This window comes from Equus quagga, chromosome 9 (assembly GCF_021613505.1).
Source record: "Equus quagga isolate Etosha38 chromosome 9, UCLA_HA_Equagga_1.0, whole genome shotgun sequence".
Classification (NCBI taxonomy): Eukaryota; Metazoa; Chordata; class Mammalia; order Perissodactyla; family Equidae; genus Equus; species Equus quagga.
In genome coordinates, this window is record NC_060275.1 from 88,109,193 (window position 1) to 88,127,003 (window position 17,811).

At 38.4% G+C, this 17,811-nt stretch overlaps 1 protein-coding gene across 1 annotated transcript in view; it reads left to right on the forward strand.

The window, feature by feature from the left end:
• OXCT1 (3-oxoacid CoA-transferase 1) overlaps window positions 1–17,811 on the forward strand; it is a 128,101-nt gene that overhangs the window by 65,475 nt on the left and 44,815 nt on the right. Inside the window, exons 11-13 of the mRNA XM_046671662.1 lie at window positions 946–994; window positions 6,392–6,464; window positions 7,077–7,152. Of these exons, the coding sequence (XP_046527618.1) occupies window positions 946–994; window positions 6,392–6,464; window positions 7,077–7,152 (198 nt within the window). The remainder of the gene's footprint in view (window positions 1–945; window positions 995–6,391; window positions 6,465–7,076; window positions 7,153–17,811) is intronic.

Genomic DNA, 17,811 nt, shown 5'->3' on the forward strand with positions numbered 1-17,811 from the left:
CTAGAACTTTTCCTCTCTAGGTCCTTCTAGCCAAATAATGCAGCCACTTAACTTGTATTCACTGATGCTACCAGAAAGGTTTATGAATAAGATTGGCCGCATAGTACATACTAAATAGTTACTTTCTGTTTTACTGACCTATATTTCTAACAGCTTAACGTTTCTTTCAAACTTTGGTAATTGTTAGAAAATATTTTTCATTTACCTAATCACAGGTATTAATGTAGAAAAGAGTAATCAATATGAGAAACAGAGCCACAGAAACATCGGAATCACTTTTAAAAGTTTCACTTCAAGTCTTTTGATGATAATTTCCTAGGGTTTTTTAGAGAAGTTATTTATATTACAGTGTTGTGGGGTTTTTTTTTTTTTTTTTAAAGATTTTTTTTTTAATTTTTTTTTTCCTTTTTCTCCCCAAAGCGCCCCGGTACATAGTTGTATATTCTTCGTTGTGGGTCCTTCTAGTTGTGGCATGTGGGATGCTGCCTCAGCGTGGTCTGATGAGCAGTGCCATGTCCGCACCCAGGATTCGAACCAACGAAACACTGGGCCGCCTGCAGCGGAGCGCGCGAACTTAACCACTCGGCCACGGGGCCAGCCCCGTGTTGTGGGGTTTTTTTGTTTTTTTGGTTTTTTTTTTTGCTGAGGAAGAGTTGCCCTGAGCTAACATCTGTTGCCAGTCTTCCTCCTTTTTGCTGAGGAAGCGTTGCCCTGAGCTGACATCTGCTGCCTATCTTCCTCTTTATGTACGTGAGCTGCTACCACAGCATGGCCACTGACAAACGAGTGGTGTAGGTCCATGCCTGGGAACCAAACCTGAGCTGCTGAAGTGGGGCTTGACAAACTTAACCACTAGGCCACTGGTGCTGGCCCTATATTACAGTTCTAGTATGTGCTTTAGTGAGAAACTTCTTTTACTAATTGACCATGTGCTTTATTTGACAGGGTCCATATCCGTTACAAAATGAAGTTGATCCAGATCTAATCAATGCAGGTAAACTCACCCATTACATGTTTCTCCAGTGTTTTCCTTTGCTGTTAATTTAGCTCTGTGTCAAATAATAATAATAACGAGTTGATTCCTTGTCTTTTCCTGGAGAGTGCTCCAGTGTATTTTTCATTAAGGAGGAGAGATAATCCTTCCTAGTCCCCTCTTTGCCTGGCTTGCTGGTTAGAAGTCTCCGCTTATTTAGGGCAGCCTAAGGTAAAGGAGAAATTGCAGGTGGGGATACAGATAACGACAAGGGCTTTGGTGGGTCGATCAGTCAGAGTCCTGGCAATGTAGAGAGAGCCCTCTCAAATGGAGTAATGAGAAGAATTACAGGAAGGGGCAATTCATAAGGGTGTGAACAGGATTAAAGGAAACCAGAAAAGCATGGTGAAGTACCACAGGGAATTATTACCATCCCTAGGCCTTAAAGGGCAGCTGTGGGAGAGGGCCACCCAACAGGCGCTGTGGCCTTTGGTAGAGGAGTACAGCTATCTTGCAGAAACCTGGGGCGGGTGGGTGTGGGGATTTCCTCTGCTGGGTCGTCTGCTTGTGCCTCCCGTTGGCCAATCCCAGGTTGAAATAGATGTGCCTTCCCAGGATGAGAAGGGTGGAGAGTGGATCCATAAAAAGAAAGGATCTGGCACACTGAGGGTTTTGTTGTTGATGATACTGTCCTCGAGTCCTCATTGGAGTGGGAGAGCATCCTTCAGAAGTTCAAGGGTGCTTAAGGGTGTGCTCTGTCACTAAGTACGGCCCAGTGATGTGAGTAATAAATGCAGTTTCCTTGGATTGGGTACTCTAGGCTTCTCTTCTCCTTTGTTCCTACACTCAGATGCTTTGCCTTTTATTCTTAGCCTTTTATTTGGGACATAGAGTCACATGTAGTAGCAGCCTAGAGGAGGAAAATTGGTCATCATCACTGCCTGCGCTTGAAGCAACACTGCCACCATGTTGGGGCTGAAGATTGTTATTAGAATGGGGCTGCCTATAAGAAGCTACTTTTTATGTTTAGCATGATTTTCTTTACCCTTCTTTTACTCCTATTCACTCTACCCACACCTAAATATTATTCTTACTTCACGTTCAAAAATAGTATGTGTAAATCTCCGAAAAGAAGCAATATTAGCTGAATATAAAGGCCAGCTGCCAAGTAGAAAGGATGTTTGAGACTTGGAATTTTTGGAAGTAGAACAGCTTCTGGTCGAATAGTTGAATTAGTTAACACAACTCAACTCTGAAAGGCCCACTGTGATAAAGCAATGACATTTAACCAAGGCTGTAATTTAATTGTACTGTACCCTTTAGCAATAGCTCATTGATCTGTGAAAATATTTGCTGCTTGGTTTAATTAATTTATGATGTTAGCGAGTTATTTGCAAAGTGAATAACTCCATTTTCCAAATTTCAGGCTTGAGTTCATAAAACCTGCATTCCTTTGAAAAGTTGTTATTCTTTTCAATGACGTTGTTGGACAGTAGGCGTTTCTGATTCCATTGAGCTTAAAAGTAGTTCCATCCTAATGAAGCCACCAGTTTTATACTTCAACTTCTGAAATACCACATACAGTCTTAAACTGCTTGGTAAAACAAGAATTCATTGCTTTTGGGAAACCAAGCTGCAAAGCAGTTTAATAATATTCAAATACTCTCATCAAAGTCCTCTTTGGGATTTATGATGCTTTTGACTTTGGAACTGTCTAAATTAGGGAGGAAATACTTTAAGCTAGAGAACCCAGAATATAAATTGGTGGTTTCCTCAACTTCCCAAATTTGACACTTACCTGGAAGATCAGCCTATTGTTTGTGTTAATTTGAAAGGATTTTTATAGAATCCCTCGGAATGAATACAAAGAGTTATGTTTCTGGGTGTAATCAGTGTAATAAAATTTTTAAATAATAGAACTATTTCTAAGGATCTCTTTTTCTAAATAATAATAACCTCATATGATTATGTAGCAATGAATTACCACTTATAAAGTACTATCTAGTGTATAGCATACTTTTTCACATGTATTATACCATTTCAACCTCGGATGAAACCTCATTATACAGATTGGGAAACTGAGGCCCAAAAAATGAAGGGATGTGCTCAAGATCACTTTGCTAGGGAGTGGACACTTGCAGTCTCCTGCTCCTGGCCCCTGGCCTTTTCCTCTGTTCATTGAGCTACAGTCTCTGATAAGCTGACTTTTACAAAGGTGCAGAGGGCAGTGCTTAGAACATTTCAGAGGTCCCATAAGGTCTGGGCTTGAACCTGCACCATTCCAGTGCAATTATGAAATTTCTAACAAGTCTCATGTTGTAGCTTTCATGTTAATGTGCATTTTGTATTCTTCTCTATTTCTTAATATTATTTTCTTATTTAATTATACAAATAATGTTTTAAATGACTTACCTTTGATTGAAACTGCTTTGGAAAGAACCACCATGTTAATCTCATGGCATATAAATATCTCTGACCACCCACTCCCATGTGCCTCTACAGCAGAGGTTATCTGTGGGCAAGGGGGGTGATTTTACTCCCCTGGGGCATGTGATAACATCTGGAGACATTTTTGATTGTCACACCTTGGGGAGTGTTACTGGCATTGAGTGGATAGAGGCCAGTGATACTGTTAAGTATCCTACAATAACCAGAACAGCCCCCCATACTCCCAAGAGTTATCCAGCCCCAAATGTCAATAGTGCCTGCTCTAGAAGTCTGGGTGCCACATCTGAAGAAACACAGACTAAGGTACAAATAGTACAGCATTCAATATCTATCTCATGGTTACAACTGACCTTTCCAACTTTATCTTTCACTACAGCCTCCAAGGATGCCTGTGTCCACCCATTCTGGCTTCTGGGTCTATTCTGATCATGACTCGTGCTTTCCTTCCACCATGTGTTTGCTCTTCCTGTGCCCTTCACCATATTTTTATTCTCTCCTCTTCCTTTTCCATCCCCATCTCCTTATTGGTAATTTGCTGTTGAAATGCATTATACCTCTCCTTTCAAGTCCCAGTTCATTGTCCTCCCCAAATCCTTCTGTGGCTGAAGTGTAGTTCCCAGACCCATAGCATCAGCAGCAGCATTGCCATCACTGGGGACTTGTTAGAAATGGAAATTTTCAGGCCCTCCCACACACCTACTAAATTATAGACTCTGGGCATTGAGCTCAGCGGTCTGTGTTTTTATAAGCCCTCCGTGTGATTCTGGTGGGTGTTATAGTTTGAGAACCGTTAGTTTAGGGCACATGTGTTTTCTTTATAACACTGTTCAAGGCACGCAATAGACATTTATTTGATATTGAGTGAATGACATGTTAATCATGAGCTAAAGGACTCAGTAACTATGACATTGAATAACTATAGTGCCCAAATATCATGAAAGGATCTAGACATACACAGAGAAAAATTGGAGGAGACAGAAATCAATCAGAAATAGCCAAATAAGATATCTTTTTCTTTAAGATACTGATTATATTATTGGTTATAGTTATTTCTTGACCAAATTTGGACATTGTATTTGAAAAACATGGACTCAGTTTTAGGATATCTATTTTTGTTTAGGTATTGGATGTTTAAAAATGCTGAAAATTAACTTTGCTTCTGAAGAATGTAATTTGTAAGATGCCAGAATGTTAACAGGAGCCTGACAATGACTTTGTTTTCATGAGAGTTGTTTATTGGACCCTTTAATAAAACTATGCTTCATAAATCACATGAGGAGAGCCGAAGCTCTCTCCATTGATCTCAAAGTTTCCTATAAAGTGGCAAATACTGCCTTCTATGTACCAGCAGATGGTGGAGATTGCCCTTTGAAAGTCATTGCGATTCAGCACATCAAAAAAAAAAGAACTGAAATTTTTATGTTTCTCTGTTTTTTTGTCCTACAAATTCTTCCTCCTTGCCTCTCCTCCTCAGAATTTGTGAGGAACTAAATTTGCTGGACCTGAAAGCTGTGTTAGGATAAGGTTTAGTTGCATTGTGCCTGTCCTAAAGTCTAGGGTTCACAGGCTGGCTGTATCACCCCACTGTATAAGCCAATTTCTGGGTCCTGAACGTTATCCCTAGAGGGGCGACAGCATTGTCTCTTTGCTAAGTAGGTTTGGAGTGAGGAATAATAACAAAGACAATAATAAAAGCTAATGTTTATGCAGTCCTTTCTCTATGCCAGGCACTTCAAGTAAGGACTTTACATGCATTATTTCATTTAATCTTCCAAATCTTACGGGCTGTCTAAAAGCCCCTACCCGTCACATCACAAAGTATTTTCCAAAGCTTTTTAGCTCTGTGGTACTTTGAAAGATGTGAAAATGTTTCCTTTGTTTAGAATCAAACTCCTTTGGGATATATAAATAGTCTTACTCTTTCTCTATACGTGAGCTCAAATGAAGGGGAATATTGATGGAGACATTAGCTTTCTGGAAGACTTGAGAAGCTGAGGCTACAGCTGTGTTGCATGATCAGACCACCCTGATCCTGTTGTGTCTGGGAACATTTCTCTATTCCAGTCTTGGAATCACGACTTTTCTTCCCCTTCTGTTTGTCTGCCCTATTAAACTGGAGTAATGAGTGGGATGTTCTCTGACAGTTGACTTGTCTTTGGCAACACGGTATGTGAGCACTTTTCTGGTTGAAACCAGAAGCTTCTCCTCGGCACCTGGCTTCTGAAGAGACAGGAAATAGATAACAAGGAGAAAGCAGCTCAGATATACGTTGGCCAGTATTAGGATGTTATACCCTGATTTCATCAAAGTTCTATGGTTTTAACAAAAACTTATAGGAGCAAGAGAGGAAGGATGAGGCAGGGAGAGAAAGAGAGAGAGACTGAAAGAAGAGATTCAGGCCTAATGATGTTAAGGAGTTCTCAGTGGGACCTCTCTTTCTAGAATATTCATTGATGTTTAAGAAATATCTGAGGGGCATCTCCTGGGTCATTCCCCGCAAAGTTGCATTTCTTCATATTTATTCCACAGTCTCTTTACTCTAGTGACTGCGCTAGCACTGGGTTCTGACAGGTGCATCTCAGGAACTCCTTTCCTCCTCCACTCCTGTTAGCATTCAGCAGGGGCTTGGGAAGGGAGTGGGGCTGGTGGGAGGTCGGGATGGGTACAGCCAACAGCAGGGTGCATTGCCTGCAGAGAATTTCAAGACAATAATAAAATTAAAACATGGTCTGTTTTTATTGTCACCATGCAAGGGCAACTCTGAACAATGTTAGTGACAAAATGCTCCTCTTTGTAGGATGGACAGTTCCCTTTGTGTCCCCCCATCCCTGTTGCCACTGTGTTTTGGTAAAGGAAGCCTTAGTTCTGTAGGGGACAGAGAAGGTATAGACCCCTGTCTCCGTGTGATTTCCACTCTTAGAAATCTAATAGTCTTTTCTTTCTTTTTCTTTCTTGTGTGTGTGTGTTTAGGCAAGGAAACAGTTACTGTTCTTCCAGGAGCTGCTTATTTCTCCAGTGATGAGTCATTTGCGATGATTAGAGGGTACGTAATAACGGAGCCCCTCATGTTTCACACAGTGTGGAATGAGCTTAGTCACCCCGAGTGTGTTAGCAAGGCTCTGAGACACAGCCACATCTCCCAGCCAGAAAACCATCATGGGTTTGTTTGGCTGCACCAAGATGTGAAATTATTCACATTGAATGTTGGGAATTGGAACCTCCAGCTGCTATTATTAAAAGAACCCCCTGAATGGAGTATATATTTGTATGCCAACTATACTGAAGTGAACATTTTTAGGGTTCTTTCTGAGGATATCCTAACATTTTCTACAAACGGTGTGTTCATTTTCTAGCTAGGGTTTGTCTGCACATGCAGCCCCATTCTCATGCGCCGAAGGAAACAAACTCACTGTGTACACCTGTTTTTAATTTGTTTTTGGAGACAATATAGGCTATGTATATTTTTTAAAGAACTCTTAATGGCTGTTTCTCTACATCAGCTTGAGCTGATCTATTTGGAAATCAGGTGATTGGTGGGAGAAAGCAAATGTATTTTGAGGATATAGAATTATTTATTTTAGTTGCTGGCAATTTCAAGCAAATGGGACATAAAGCTTGTCAAGTTTGCTTTATATTTCCTCTTTTTCTTTCTCAGGGGACATGTCAATCTAACAATGCTAGGAGCAATGCAGGTTTCCAAATATGGTGACCTGGCTAACTGGATGATACCTGTAAGTAGACATTGTATTATTTTGAATTATGCTGGTCAGAATAATTGTTTTTGAAATATTAAGAAAAGTTTTGTCAAATTGCTATGAGAGCACAATACAGTTATTAACAAAGAAATATTTTAATGTGTATTTCTTATTTGAATCAAATTTTAATTAAGCAAGCACTGAGAAATATTCAGCTTTGCCAGTTTGCTATGTAGTTGGGACTGAAAATAGGCAAGATCAGGACCAAAGCAGAATTTTCGATAAAGAAATAGAGTTAGGGAAAATTTAAAAAAAAGATGGTTTAATTACAGTCAGATAAAAGAAATACAAATATTTAGCATAAGTAACTTTTATAACTAGAAAGAACAATGAATGAGTTCATTAATTTTATGTTAATTCTATTATTTTCTTATTCACAGTGATTAAAGTCCTTTCTTGATCAATGAAGTGACCCCATAAATAATCAGTCACATTGTCTTCCATTATGGCATACAAAGCCTGTGATGTTTAAATAGGCTTGTGAAATGCAAACAGTTTTTGTTTACTAACGACCCATATTAAGGAAAGAACCTCTTAGAATTAGCTTTGGAAGAAGGATTGTAATCAGTCAGTTTATGAGTGTGGTTCATAATGTTCCAGGTTTTTGCTTTCTGATACGTGTATGGAAACAAGAATGAATGCACGTTCATGATTATGAGCTCTTTTTGGCTGGTAGCTCTGGTTACTCTTTTTATGTATGTGTTTAAGGATTTCTGTTTCTGGGGCTGGCCCGGTGGTGTAGTGGTTAAGTTCACACACTCCGCTTCCGTGGCCCGGGGATCGCAGGTTCAGATCTCAGGTGTGGACCTAGCATTGCTCATCAAGCCACGCTGTGGAGACATCCCAAATAAAATAGAGGAAGATGGGCAGAGATATGTTAGCTCAGTGACAATCTTTCTCAAGCAAAAAGAGGAAGATTGGCAACAGATGTTAGCTCAGGGCCAATCTTCCTCACAAAAAAATAAGTAAATAAATAAAAATAAGGATTTCTGTGTGTTTCTCTGTAGCATCAGCTAAAAGGAATTTGTTTAAGTAACTGAGGCTGGTGTTTTATGATTTGAAAGTTTTTTTTGAAATCTTTTAGATTTTTCTCTAATAATTTTTGAGGAAGGTGGATTAGTATAGTTGATCACAATGTTAGACAGAGATTATGTTTGTTTGACTCTTTTGATCTAATACCGCCTGTAATATTATTTTAAAGTTTTAATAATTATTAAAGCCCTGATTCTCAAACTTGGTTGCATATTGGAATCACCTGAGAGTTTTAAAAAATATTGATGCCTGTGTTCCACCCCCAGAGTTTCCAGTTTATTTAATCCGGGATGTAGCATGGACACAAGGCATTTTATAAGCAACACTGGTGATTACAAAATGTAACCAAGTTTGAGAACCAATGTATTAAAAAATGATCATAATTCATATTTAAAATGTAATGGAAAAATGTGATTGACCAATTAATAGTAAGAACCCTTAGCAAATTATTGATTATATTATTATGTTAGTTTAAAAATGTTTGTCATTCTAGATCAGCCGTAGTTAATAACAGTTGGCAGCTTTTGAAGGCTTCAAAGAAATCAGGGAGGGTCTCCTGAGCATCGTACTGTGAGTCAGATTGACAGTTTATGGAAATTCTTACTTGTGTAGGAAATCAGAATGAATTTCTACTTTCAAATTTTAGAAGAAGACCATATGGGTAGTTGAAGGAGCGCGGAGAAGCAAGCCCTAGGTTTTAGCCCTGACTCTACCAGTACTTAAGGTGTGACCTTGAACATGTCACTTAAGCTCCTTGGGTTAAAGCATCCACACCTATAAACTGAGGGTTTGAGACTAGATCATTTCAGGGGTCCCATCTGGCTCTCATAGCAGTTAAGAGCGAGGGCCATGTAGTGAGACAGACCTAAAATCCTATCCAGACCTAAACCAAAAATCCTATTTTTGTCATTTGCCGGCAGTGTAACTTGAGATACTTGTCTGCTTTTCCTTATCTGTAAAATGGGAACGATATAATACTACTTACTTTATAGGACAATGTAAAGGAGTAAATGATGTAATGCAATCAGTGTGCATAGCACAGAGATTGACATACAGTACATGCTAAATAAACAGGTTGTTATTATTTCATGGGTCTTTTAGAGGGAGAAGTTGGGGTTACCTGGCAGAGAAGGGAATAGCATTGGTTACTGTGAACAAAAGAAATACCGTTTTAAATATGTCTGTTTCGTGGGACTGCTAATGAGTTTTGAAATCAGTTTGCACAGTGGTCCTGGATATAGAGCAGAAACACGTTCCACACATTTTTGCCTTCAGGGAACTTGGACATCTTTAAAAGTCACTATACGGTTTGTTTATGTTATGGTTTAGCACACAGTGCTGTGAAGGCTGGAAGCTCTCATAGTGAAAGCATACATTATGTAATTGTCATTTGTAGGAAAGATTTTCCAATGTGTGTCAAATTTTTGCATATCCTGTTGAGACTCCTGTGAATGATTTAAAAATCGGTGCGTATTACTTGGTAATTTTCTTGATACAATTTAGAGCTCATGAGTTTCCAAAGGACTGGACCCAGCAGGGCGGCGATGGGGAACTCTGGAGTTCTGAAGGAACACTGAGAAAAGTTAAGCATAGAAAGTGTTCTTGTGTCTGGTTCTGCTCTTTTGGTAATGAAAGTTGGGGTCTGATGAACATTTCTTTTGTTCTTTTAGTAACTAAGAATCACTTCTTGGCTTCTTTCTATGTTGTGCACAGTGTATATTTTGATTCCTTTGGACATAGGATAGCTTAAGAGTCAAGACCATGAGCTTTAGTTTGGAAGAGATCTGATTTGAATTTCAGCTCTACCTCTTACAGATGATACGATCTGGAGGACACGTTTTTGTCAGGATTAAGTGAGAAGAAAATGAAAAGAGAATGCTAAAAGCATTCTATAAATAGTGGGTATTATTTTCATTTTCTTCAATGCTCTATTGCTTAAGCTTAAAGAGGGAATATTTGCCTTAAAATACGTTGTCATAATGAGCAAGACTATATTTTACAGTCAATAGTACAACCCATTTATCCTAAGTTCGTATTCAAGTACCAAAAATTAAGCCCTTTGAGGACACATTTCTTGCTCTTGTTAGTTATGGATAAGATACAGCATAGCCTCCTTATATAGTTTCAGTGAGCAATCTATTTCTATTTGTCCCAAAGATTTATGTTGATTTATAAAATTTAAATATATTTTTATTGCAAGATCTGGCAGTCAAGAAGCTGCAAAGTTCAGCTTTATTATATCATTTTTCATTTACATTTATCTTTTTACTGAGTTTAATAATCTTTCAGTGGTTGTAAAGCCTTGAGTTTCTCTGCCCCATGGCATCCCCATCAATCATTACAGTGTCAGATTATAATAAACATTATACTTTTAAGGGCGGCCAATGGTGTGGATGCTATTTGTCTTATTCTTTAATAGCTTCTTAGTCTGCAGTGTTGGTCCCATGTACCCAGATTTTTAAAAATTCTGCCCTGAGCATCTGAAGGGAGAAAACTGGACAAAACAGTAGTTGGCTCCCTTGTGTTCCCTGATTATCGTGGTGGCAGTAAAACCCCAGGCAAGCCACGAAAATGTGGCAAGATGTACAATCCATTGAATCTGCATTCAGGACTGCTCTGGCCTTCCTGATGCCTATTTTTGGAAAACAGCTGCCATAGATTACTGACTTGTGAAGGGACGCAGATGTGTACAATCAACTATGAGGGCTAGTTGTTGAAAGCATGCAACAGTGGCCCACTGGACAGGGCTGCTGTATATGAGTAACACAACACCCAAGGGACCATTCCTTCTATGCAGGGAGAATTGAAATGAGGCATTCTTAAAGCAAGGAGAATAGGATGTTTTTGGTGTTTGTTTTTCCCTCACATTTTTCATTTCTTTGTGCCTTTGCAAAGAATAAATACAAATTAATGTTGTACTCCTGTATGCCACATGTATGAGTACATAAAATTGCTTTGGTCTTCTAGATATGATGTCTGTTTTAAATAAGCTAACTCTCTAGGCTTCCTGTTTGTACAACTAAGGGAGTTTATGTTCATGATTCAGTGTTGTGTTTTAGTTGCATCAATTGTAGTCTAAATATTAAACCCATAGATAGAAATATTAAAGATTACAGTATAGATGAAGATATAAACATACAGATATACATATGGCTTTGTCACATTGGTGTCTTGTTCATTGGTCCCAAGGCTCAGGAAACTGCAAACCATTGGTAAGGAAGAAGGACAGGTGTGAAATATGTGTGTGATAGTATGATGCTTTTCCAATTATTTAGTAATGCTCTTGCCATATCAGTGTAATGTAGTGGTAAGTGTACAGAACTTTGGAATTAGAAAGACCTGCGTTTAAACACTGGTTCTATCACTTCTTGGTGATGTGGCAAATCATTTCATGTTAGTATACTCATTTGTAAAATGATAATATTTAGTATACTAATTCTTGGGATTAAATTAGTTCATTGCTTCAACAGATATTTATTAGGCGTGTATTAAGGGTCATGCTCTGTTCTAGCCTTTTGAAGATACAGCGGTTTACAGAACAGATGAAGTTCTCCACATTATGGAGCTGGTGTTCTAGCAGGGGTCAGCAAATATGGCCCATGTGCCGAATCTGGCCCACTGCCTGTTTTTGTAAATAAAGTTTTATTGGAACACAGCCGCATTCATTCATTTATGTATACCTGTAGCTGCTTTTGTGCTGCAACAGTGGTCACATATTTGCAACAGAAACTCCATGGCCTGTAAAGCCTAAAATATTCACCATCTAGCCCTTTATAGAAAAGTTGACCAACTCCTGCAAACTGTGAAACTTGTTCATCTTTAATTTGAAAACTTTCCTCCTTATAAGCATGTAATGCTCTAAATTTCTCTCTAAGCATGATTTCCAAATATTCGGTGATTTTCCACAAAACTTTGTGTTAATTTCTAGTTTCATTCTCTTGAGGTCAGAGAATATACTTAATATGATTTCTATCCTTTTAAATTTGAGGTTTATTTATGGTCTAGAATATAGTCTTTCTTAATGACTGCACTAAGTTCACTCTGGATGTGAAAAAAATGTGTATTCTGCACTTGTTGGGTCATGTTCTATAACTGGCAATTAGGTCAAGTCAGTAGATAGCATTGTTCATTTCCTTTGTCCTTTTATCCATTACTTAGAGAGGAGTGTTGAAATCTTCAGCTGTAATTGTGCGTTTGGCTATTTCTCCTTTCAGTTGTATCACTTTTGCTTCATATGTTTTAGAACTCCATTACTAGTTACATTAGTACATATTTAAGATTACTTTCTCAATAAATTGACCTCTTTATTATTATATCCCTCTTCATCTCTGGCAATATTTCTTATTCTGAAGCCTACTCTCTGATATTAATATAGTCACTCTCCATGGTATGTCCCTTTCCATTCTTCTACCTGCAGCCTATCAGCATCTTTATATTTAAGCGGGTTTTGTATATAGTTAAATCTTGCTCTTTTATTCAGTCTTATAATCTCTGAATTTTAATTGGATGTTCAGGCCATTTACGTTTAATGTAATAATCAACATGGTTCGGTTTAAATCTATCAGCATATGATTTCCCCCCCCATTTACCCCATTTGTTCTTTTTTTTCTTTCTCTGTTCTCTTTTGAATCAGTTAAGTATTTTTTATGATTCCGTTATATTTTCACTGTTGACTTATTTTCTTATGTTTTTTTAGTGGTTACTCTAGGGTTTATAATACACATCTTTTATTTATCAGAGTCTACTTCAAATTATATATCACTTTACATATAATGTAAGAACCTCACAACAGTAAACTTCCATTCCCTGCCCTCATCCTGTTTGCTCTTCTTGGTCATACATTTTATTCTGCATATGTTATAAATCCAATACTTTGTTATTATTTTTGCTCTAAACAGCAAACTACTTTTAAAGAGATTAAAAAGTGAGAAAAAATTAGGTATTTTATGTACTTTCATTATATAATATGTATTAATGTAATATAGATAAATTTTATATTTTCCCAACATATCTGCTCTTTGCGTCAATCCAGATTACCTTCTGATGTTGTTTTCCTTGTGCTTGAAGGGCATCGTTTGATGTTTCTTGTAGTGCAAGTCTTATAGATGTCACTTAGGTTGATTCTTTCAATATTTGCTTTTATGCTCCGTTAAGGTTACTTGAAGAGCAGTCTTTAGTTTCAGTCTCATTATTCTGACTACTAAGCCGATTTCTTTCTAAAGGCTCTATAGGACGCCCCATGTATTATGAGGCCTTTTCTCTCTGGCTAGTAGCAATGTGAATTATTCCCAGACCTGTGAGAATTCTGGACGTCTTTTGCCTGATACTTCCTAGTGGTTCTTTCCTAGGCCTTGGATAATTTCCTCTCATATTTGCATGCATCAGTACTCTGCCAAACACTTGAGGTGAACCCTCTGCAAATCTTCAGAGATCTTTCTCTCTGTGTAGTGACCTTCTGTCTAGTATTTTGAGATCCCAAGACAAATTCTAGTTGCCTTGGTCTCTCTCAACCCAACAAGACTGCTAGGTTCCACCTGGGTTCCCCTCCCTGCACTGCAGCCTGCAAACTCTCTCTAGGCAGTAGACTGGGTGCAATCACAGGCCCACCCATTGGCTTCCCTCAGAGATCAGAGACCCACCCATAGGCTTCCCTCAGAGATCATAGTCCTGTACTGCCTGTTGTCTAATGTCTGAAAGGTATTTTTTCTTATGTTCTGTCTGATTTTCTAATTGTTTCATACCATTAATAATATTTTTGAATTTATGTCTTTATATATTTTTGAATGGTTTTCTTAGTATAAATCCCTAGAAGTAGAATATCTTGGTCGATTTTTTAAGGTTTTTGATACTTATTGAGTTACTGTCTAAAAAAGTTATCCCAATTCACACTCACACTGTTCCCACTCTATTACCAACACTGGTATCAGCTTTTTTGTATTCTATAATTCTATTTTATTATTTTGTGTTTCTTTAAAAGCTGTCATCTGGGACTGCGTAAAGAGCAGGCAGTGCCTTCCTTTTCTGGATGGGCACTTAATCTGCTTCTCTTTTGTTCTGGAGGCCTTCTGTTTGGCTTTTAGCAGTTATTAGCTCTTATCAAATATTGTCCCAGTGCTGCTGTCTTTGGTCATTTTAAAAGCCAGCATTGATGATGACTATTCTGTGTTAGTAAATGTGTCTTAAGAGACCAACTGTAAATGTATGTGTGTGAGAGCATGTGAATGTGTGTGTCTGTGTGTTGTCTGTATCCAAGATATTGAACCAGCTTTACATATGGGATGAAATCAAAGCATAACTATTTTTATCTAGTGTAGTGCCTTTAACTTTAGTCACTTACGAAAGCTTTCCCTCTGACATTTCAGCTCATTCTCAGATAATAAACTGTCATTGGGTCACTTTAGTTCACAGATTCTGTCTTGATTCAGGAATTAAAGGGTCCAGTCCAAAATAGTGAACAATGTTTCAATATCCATTTAAAAGCAATGCATCTCCTTTCATTGTTGCTCCCTGTCTATAGGCAGGGCAGGTCGCCTGCATTTGGGACAGGTTACATGGCGTTCCTTTGCTTTTTCTCTCCACTAGCTTCCTCCCCCAAACTCACTGTTTGCCACACCAGGGTCAAATTTCAGGAGAAAGGGAAGGCGAGATAATAGGGCCGGAAAGTTCTTACATAGCTGGTGACTGGTAATACTATGAGCTGTCTCCATGCTCTCCCGTCCTTTTAGATGTTTAAAGCTGATCCCTTTCTCTGTGTGTGTGGGGTCTTTAGAGACCCCCCTTCTGGGCCCCTTCTGCAGCATCTGCCTGATAGATGACGACTGGATGTTTCCCCAGCAGCTCCTGATTTCCCTCTGGTCTACTTCACACATAGACTCTCTCTGATAGAGCCCTCTCTTCCTTCCAGGGCACCTGTTGAAAAAAGATTAGAGTATCTTGAGACTGGCCCTCTCCTACATGGCCCACGTTTGGGAAGCACTCATGTGTTTCTTGTCCCACTGGCAGTGAAAGTATAGTTACTTCCCCCAATCCACCACTTCACCTTTCTCAGGTAGAAGGCATTCCCTAGCTGCAAGGACTGTCACTCAGGCTCTGTTGAATCAGGGGTTGGCATATACTTTCCCTCTCTTTAGTTGCTGAGGCAGATGGGGTAGGATCACAGCACACTTTTCTTCAAAGTCCTCCTTGTAAAATCCTCTTCTGTCTCCATACTCTACTCCTTGATCTTGCCAAGGGTCTCAAGAGTCTAGGAACTTGTTTTTGACCATCTTCTCTGTAAATTCTGCTTCTGAGCATCTATCCCACATGCTGGCATCTCATAGCTGTCATATTTGAACATCAGTCATAAGCAAGGCAAAAAAATTCCCAATCTAACCTTCAGTTGCTGCCACTTGGGCTTGTGGGCCTGCTGTTTCCTTGCTGCCATTATTTCTCCCTTGTAAGCTCATATTCAGCTAAGCCTCCATACATGTAGGGATGTCTTCTGTCTGTGATTCCTGTACATCATGGTGATCCCCCAGCCTTTTCTGTTTCCCAACTGCCCCATGGAAGAACCTAGCCAAGCCTTGGTAGAGGGAATCAACTGTACTGACTTAATGGATGGACTTTTATTTCCCATGCCAATCAGAGACATATTTAACACTTGCACAGTTTCCAAGAGCAAAGAATGATTCCTTCTTATACAGCAGTTTAACAAATGAGCATACGTTGTAAAAAAAGACAACTTAGTATTAGTGGTTTATGGATTTAGGGTGTTATTACAAACATAAGCTGTTTTTATAGTTCTTTGCTTGGATACTGTATTTGGTTACCCAAAAATACTTTTATCTATGGCTATGTGGAAAACATTATGTTGAAACATAATCCTTAGTTTTATTATTTTCATCCAATATTTTTCAGACTAAAAGTATGCTTATAGATCAACATATTTGACATATTAATTTTATAAGGAAAATTTCTCTTAGTTGGAAGCTCCTGTTGAGTAAAAGCTATGATTAAGGTCTCCTCTGGTGTTAGAAGGCAGACTCCTATGTATAAAATGGGAGTTTGGTCATCTTTATTTTTTAAATTATAAGTTAAATTATAAGTCCAATATTTTTACATGGAGGGAACTGACACTTATTAAGCACATACCATTGGCTGGATACTATGCTATTTATTTGTATAGTTATTGTCATTTAATCCTTATAGAACACTGTGAGTTAAATATAACCATCTTGTAATAGATGAAGAGACGTAGGCTAAGAGAGGTAACTATTCAAGTTTACCTGTGTAGCACGTTATGAAATGGAGATTTGATCACAGTCTCCTTTATTCTTATGTGCTTTATATTCTGCTGCATGGTTCTTTTGGGGGCTCTTTAACTAATGCCTTTCATTGTCGAAGCAAAACCACTTGCAAAATGAATAAATTTCCTTACAGCATTTCTGTAAACTTGATAAAGAAATTATTGTTTCATCGTGTGGGATAAAGTCTATTGCAATTGGAAGGATACATGTTTGTATATATGATGCTAGTTCAAGGCAGGGGTTTTGAAAGGTGCTGGATTGACCAGTTACATCTTCTTTCTTCTGCATTTTATCATTTTTTAAGTACTCAAATTCCAAAGTCTCCACTGCCTAATCATGTATAATTAACATAAATCTCATGTATGAAATATTTTATCCATTTTATGTACTGATTTTGTTTTTTGTAATCTACCAATTGAAGAGTTCTTTGGAAGAGTTAGGTCCTCTACTAGAATTTTTATGAAATTAGCTTTCAGTATTTGTGTGTGTGTGTGTGTGTCTGTGTGTATGAGGAAGATTGGCCCTGAACCACATCCATTGCCAATATTCCTCTTTGCTGAAGAAGATTAGCCCTGGGCTAACATCTGTGCCTATATTCCTCTATTTTGTATGTGGAATGTCACCACAGCATAGCTTGATGAGCAGTGCATAGGTCTGCACCAGCCCAAAGCAGAGCATGCAAACTTAACCGCTATGCCACCGGCTGGCCCCAGCTTTCAATACTTTTTAAATGGGAAACATTGAAACATAACTGTAGAAATATGGGAATCATTGCAAAGGGGAGTGCTAAATAAAAGTTTAAAAAAAGATTAAAATTAAGATCAGAAAGGAACGATAGCAAATTCATTAACAAGTCAGCTCCCTCAGCCCTGGTTCCCACAAATGTTAATCTTTTAGGTAGGCAAAGGAGGATGAGAATGTGAAATAGGCTCTTTGGGATATCTGAGTTGTCGGCGATCTTAAAGAGATTTTGTCTTTGGATTGCTATCTGAGTCTATTTTTGCTCTGGAGGAAAGGAAATATTTCTCTCCTTGCTATGTTTCATATGATGTCTTTGTGAACGACTGTTTAGCTCTAAACTTTGACTTTTAACTGGAGCTCAGGTATATTCAAACCAGAGACTGAAAGAAAGGTGAGCTAGACATCTGATTGATTCGAAGTCATGGTGCTACATGGCCTCAGCAACTCTTGTAAGAATCTGATCACATACTCTCCATCTCTTCTGGTGTTAGAAGGCAGACTCCTATGTATAAAATGGAAGTTTGGTCATCTTTATTTTTTAATCAATCTGTCTCTTCTCGTCTCTTCTCTTCCCCCT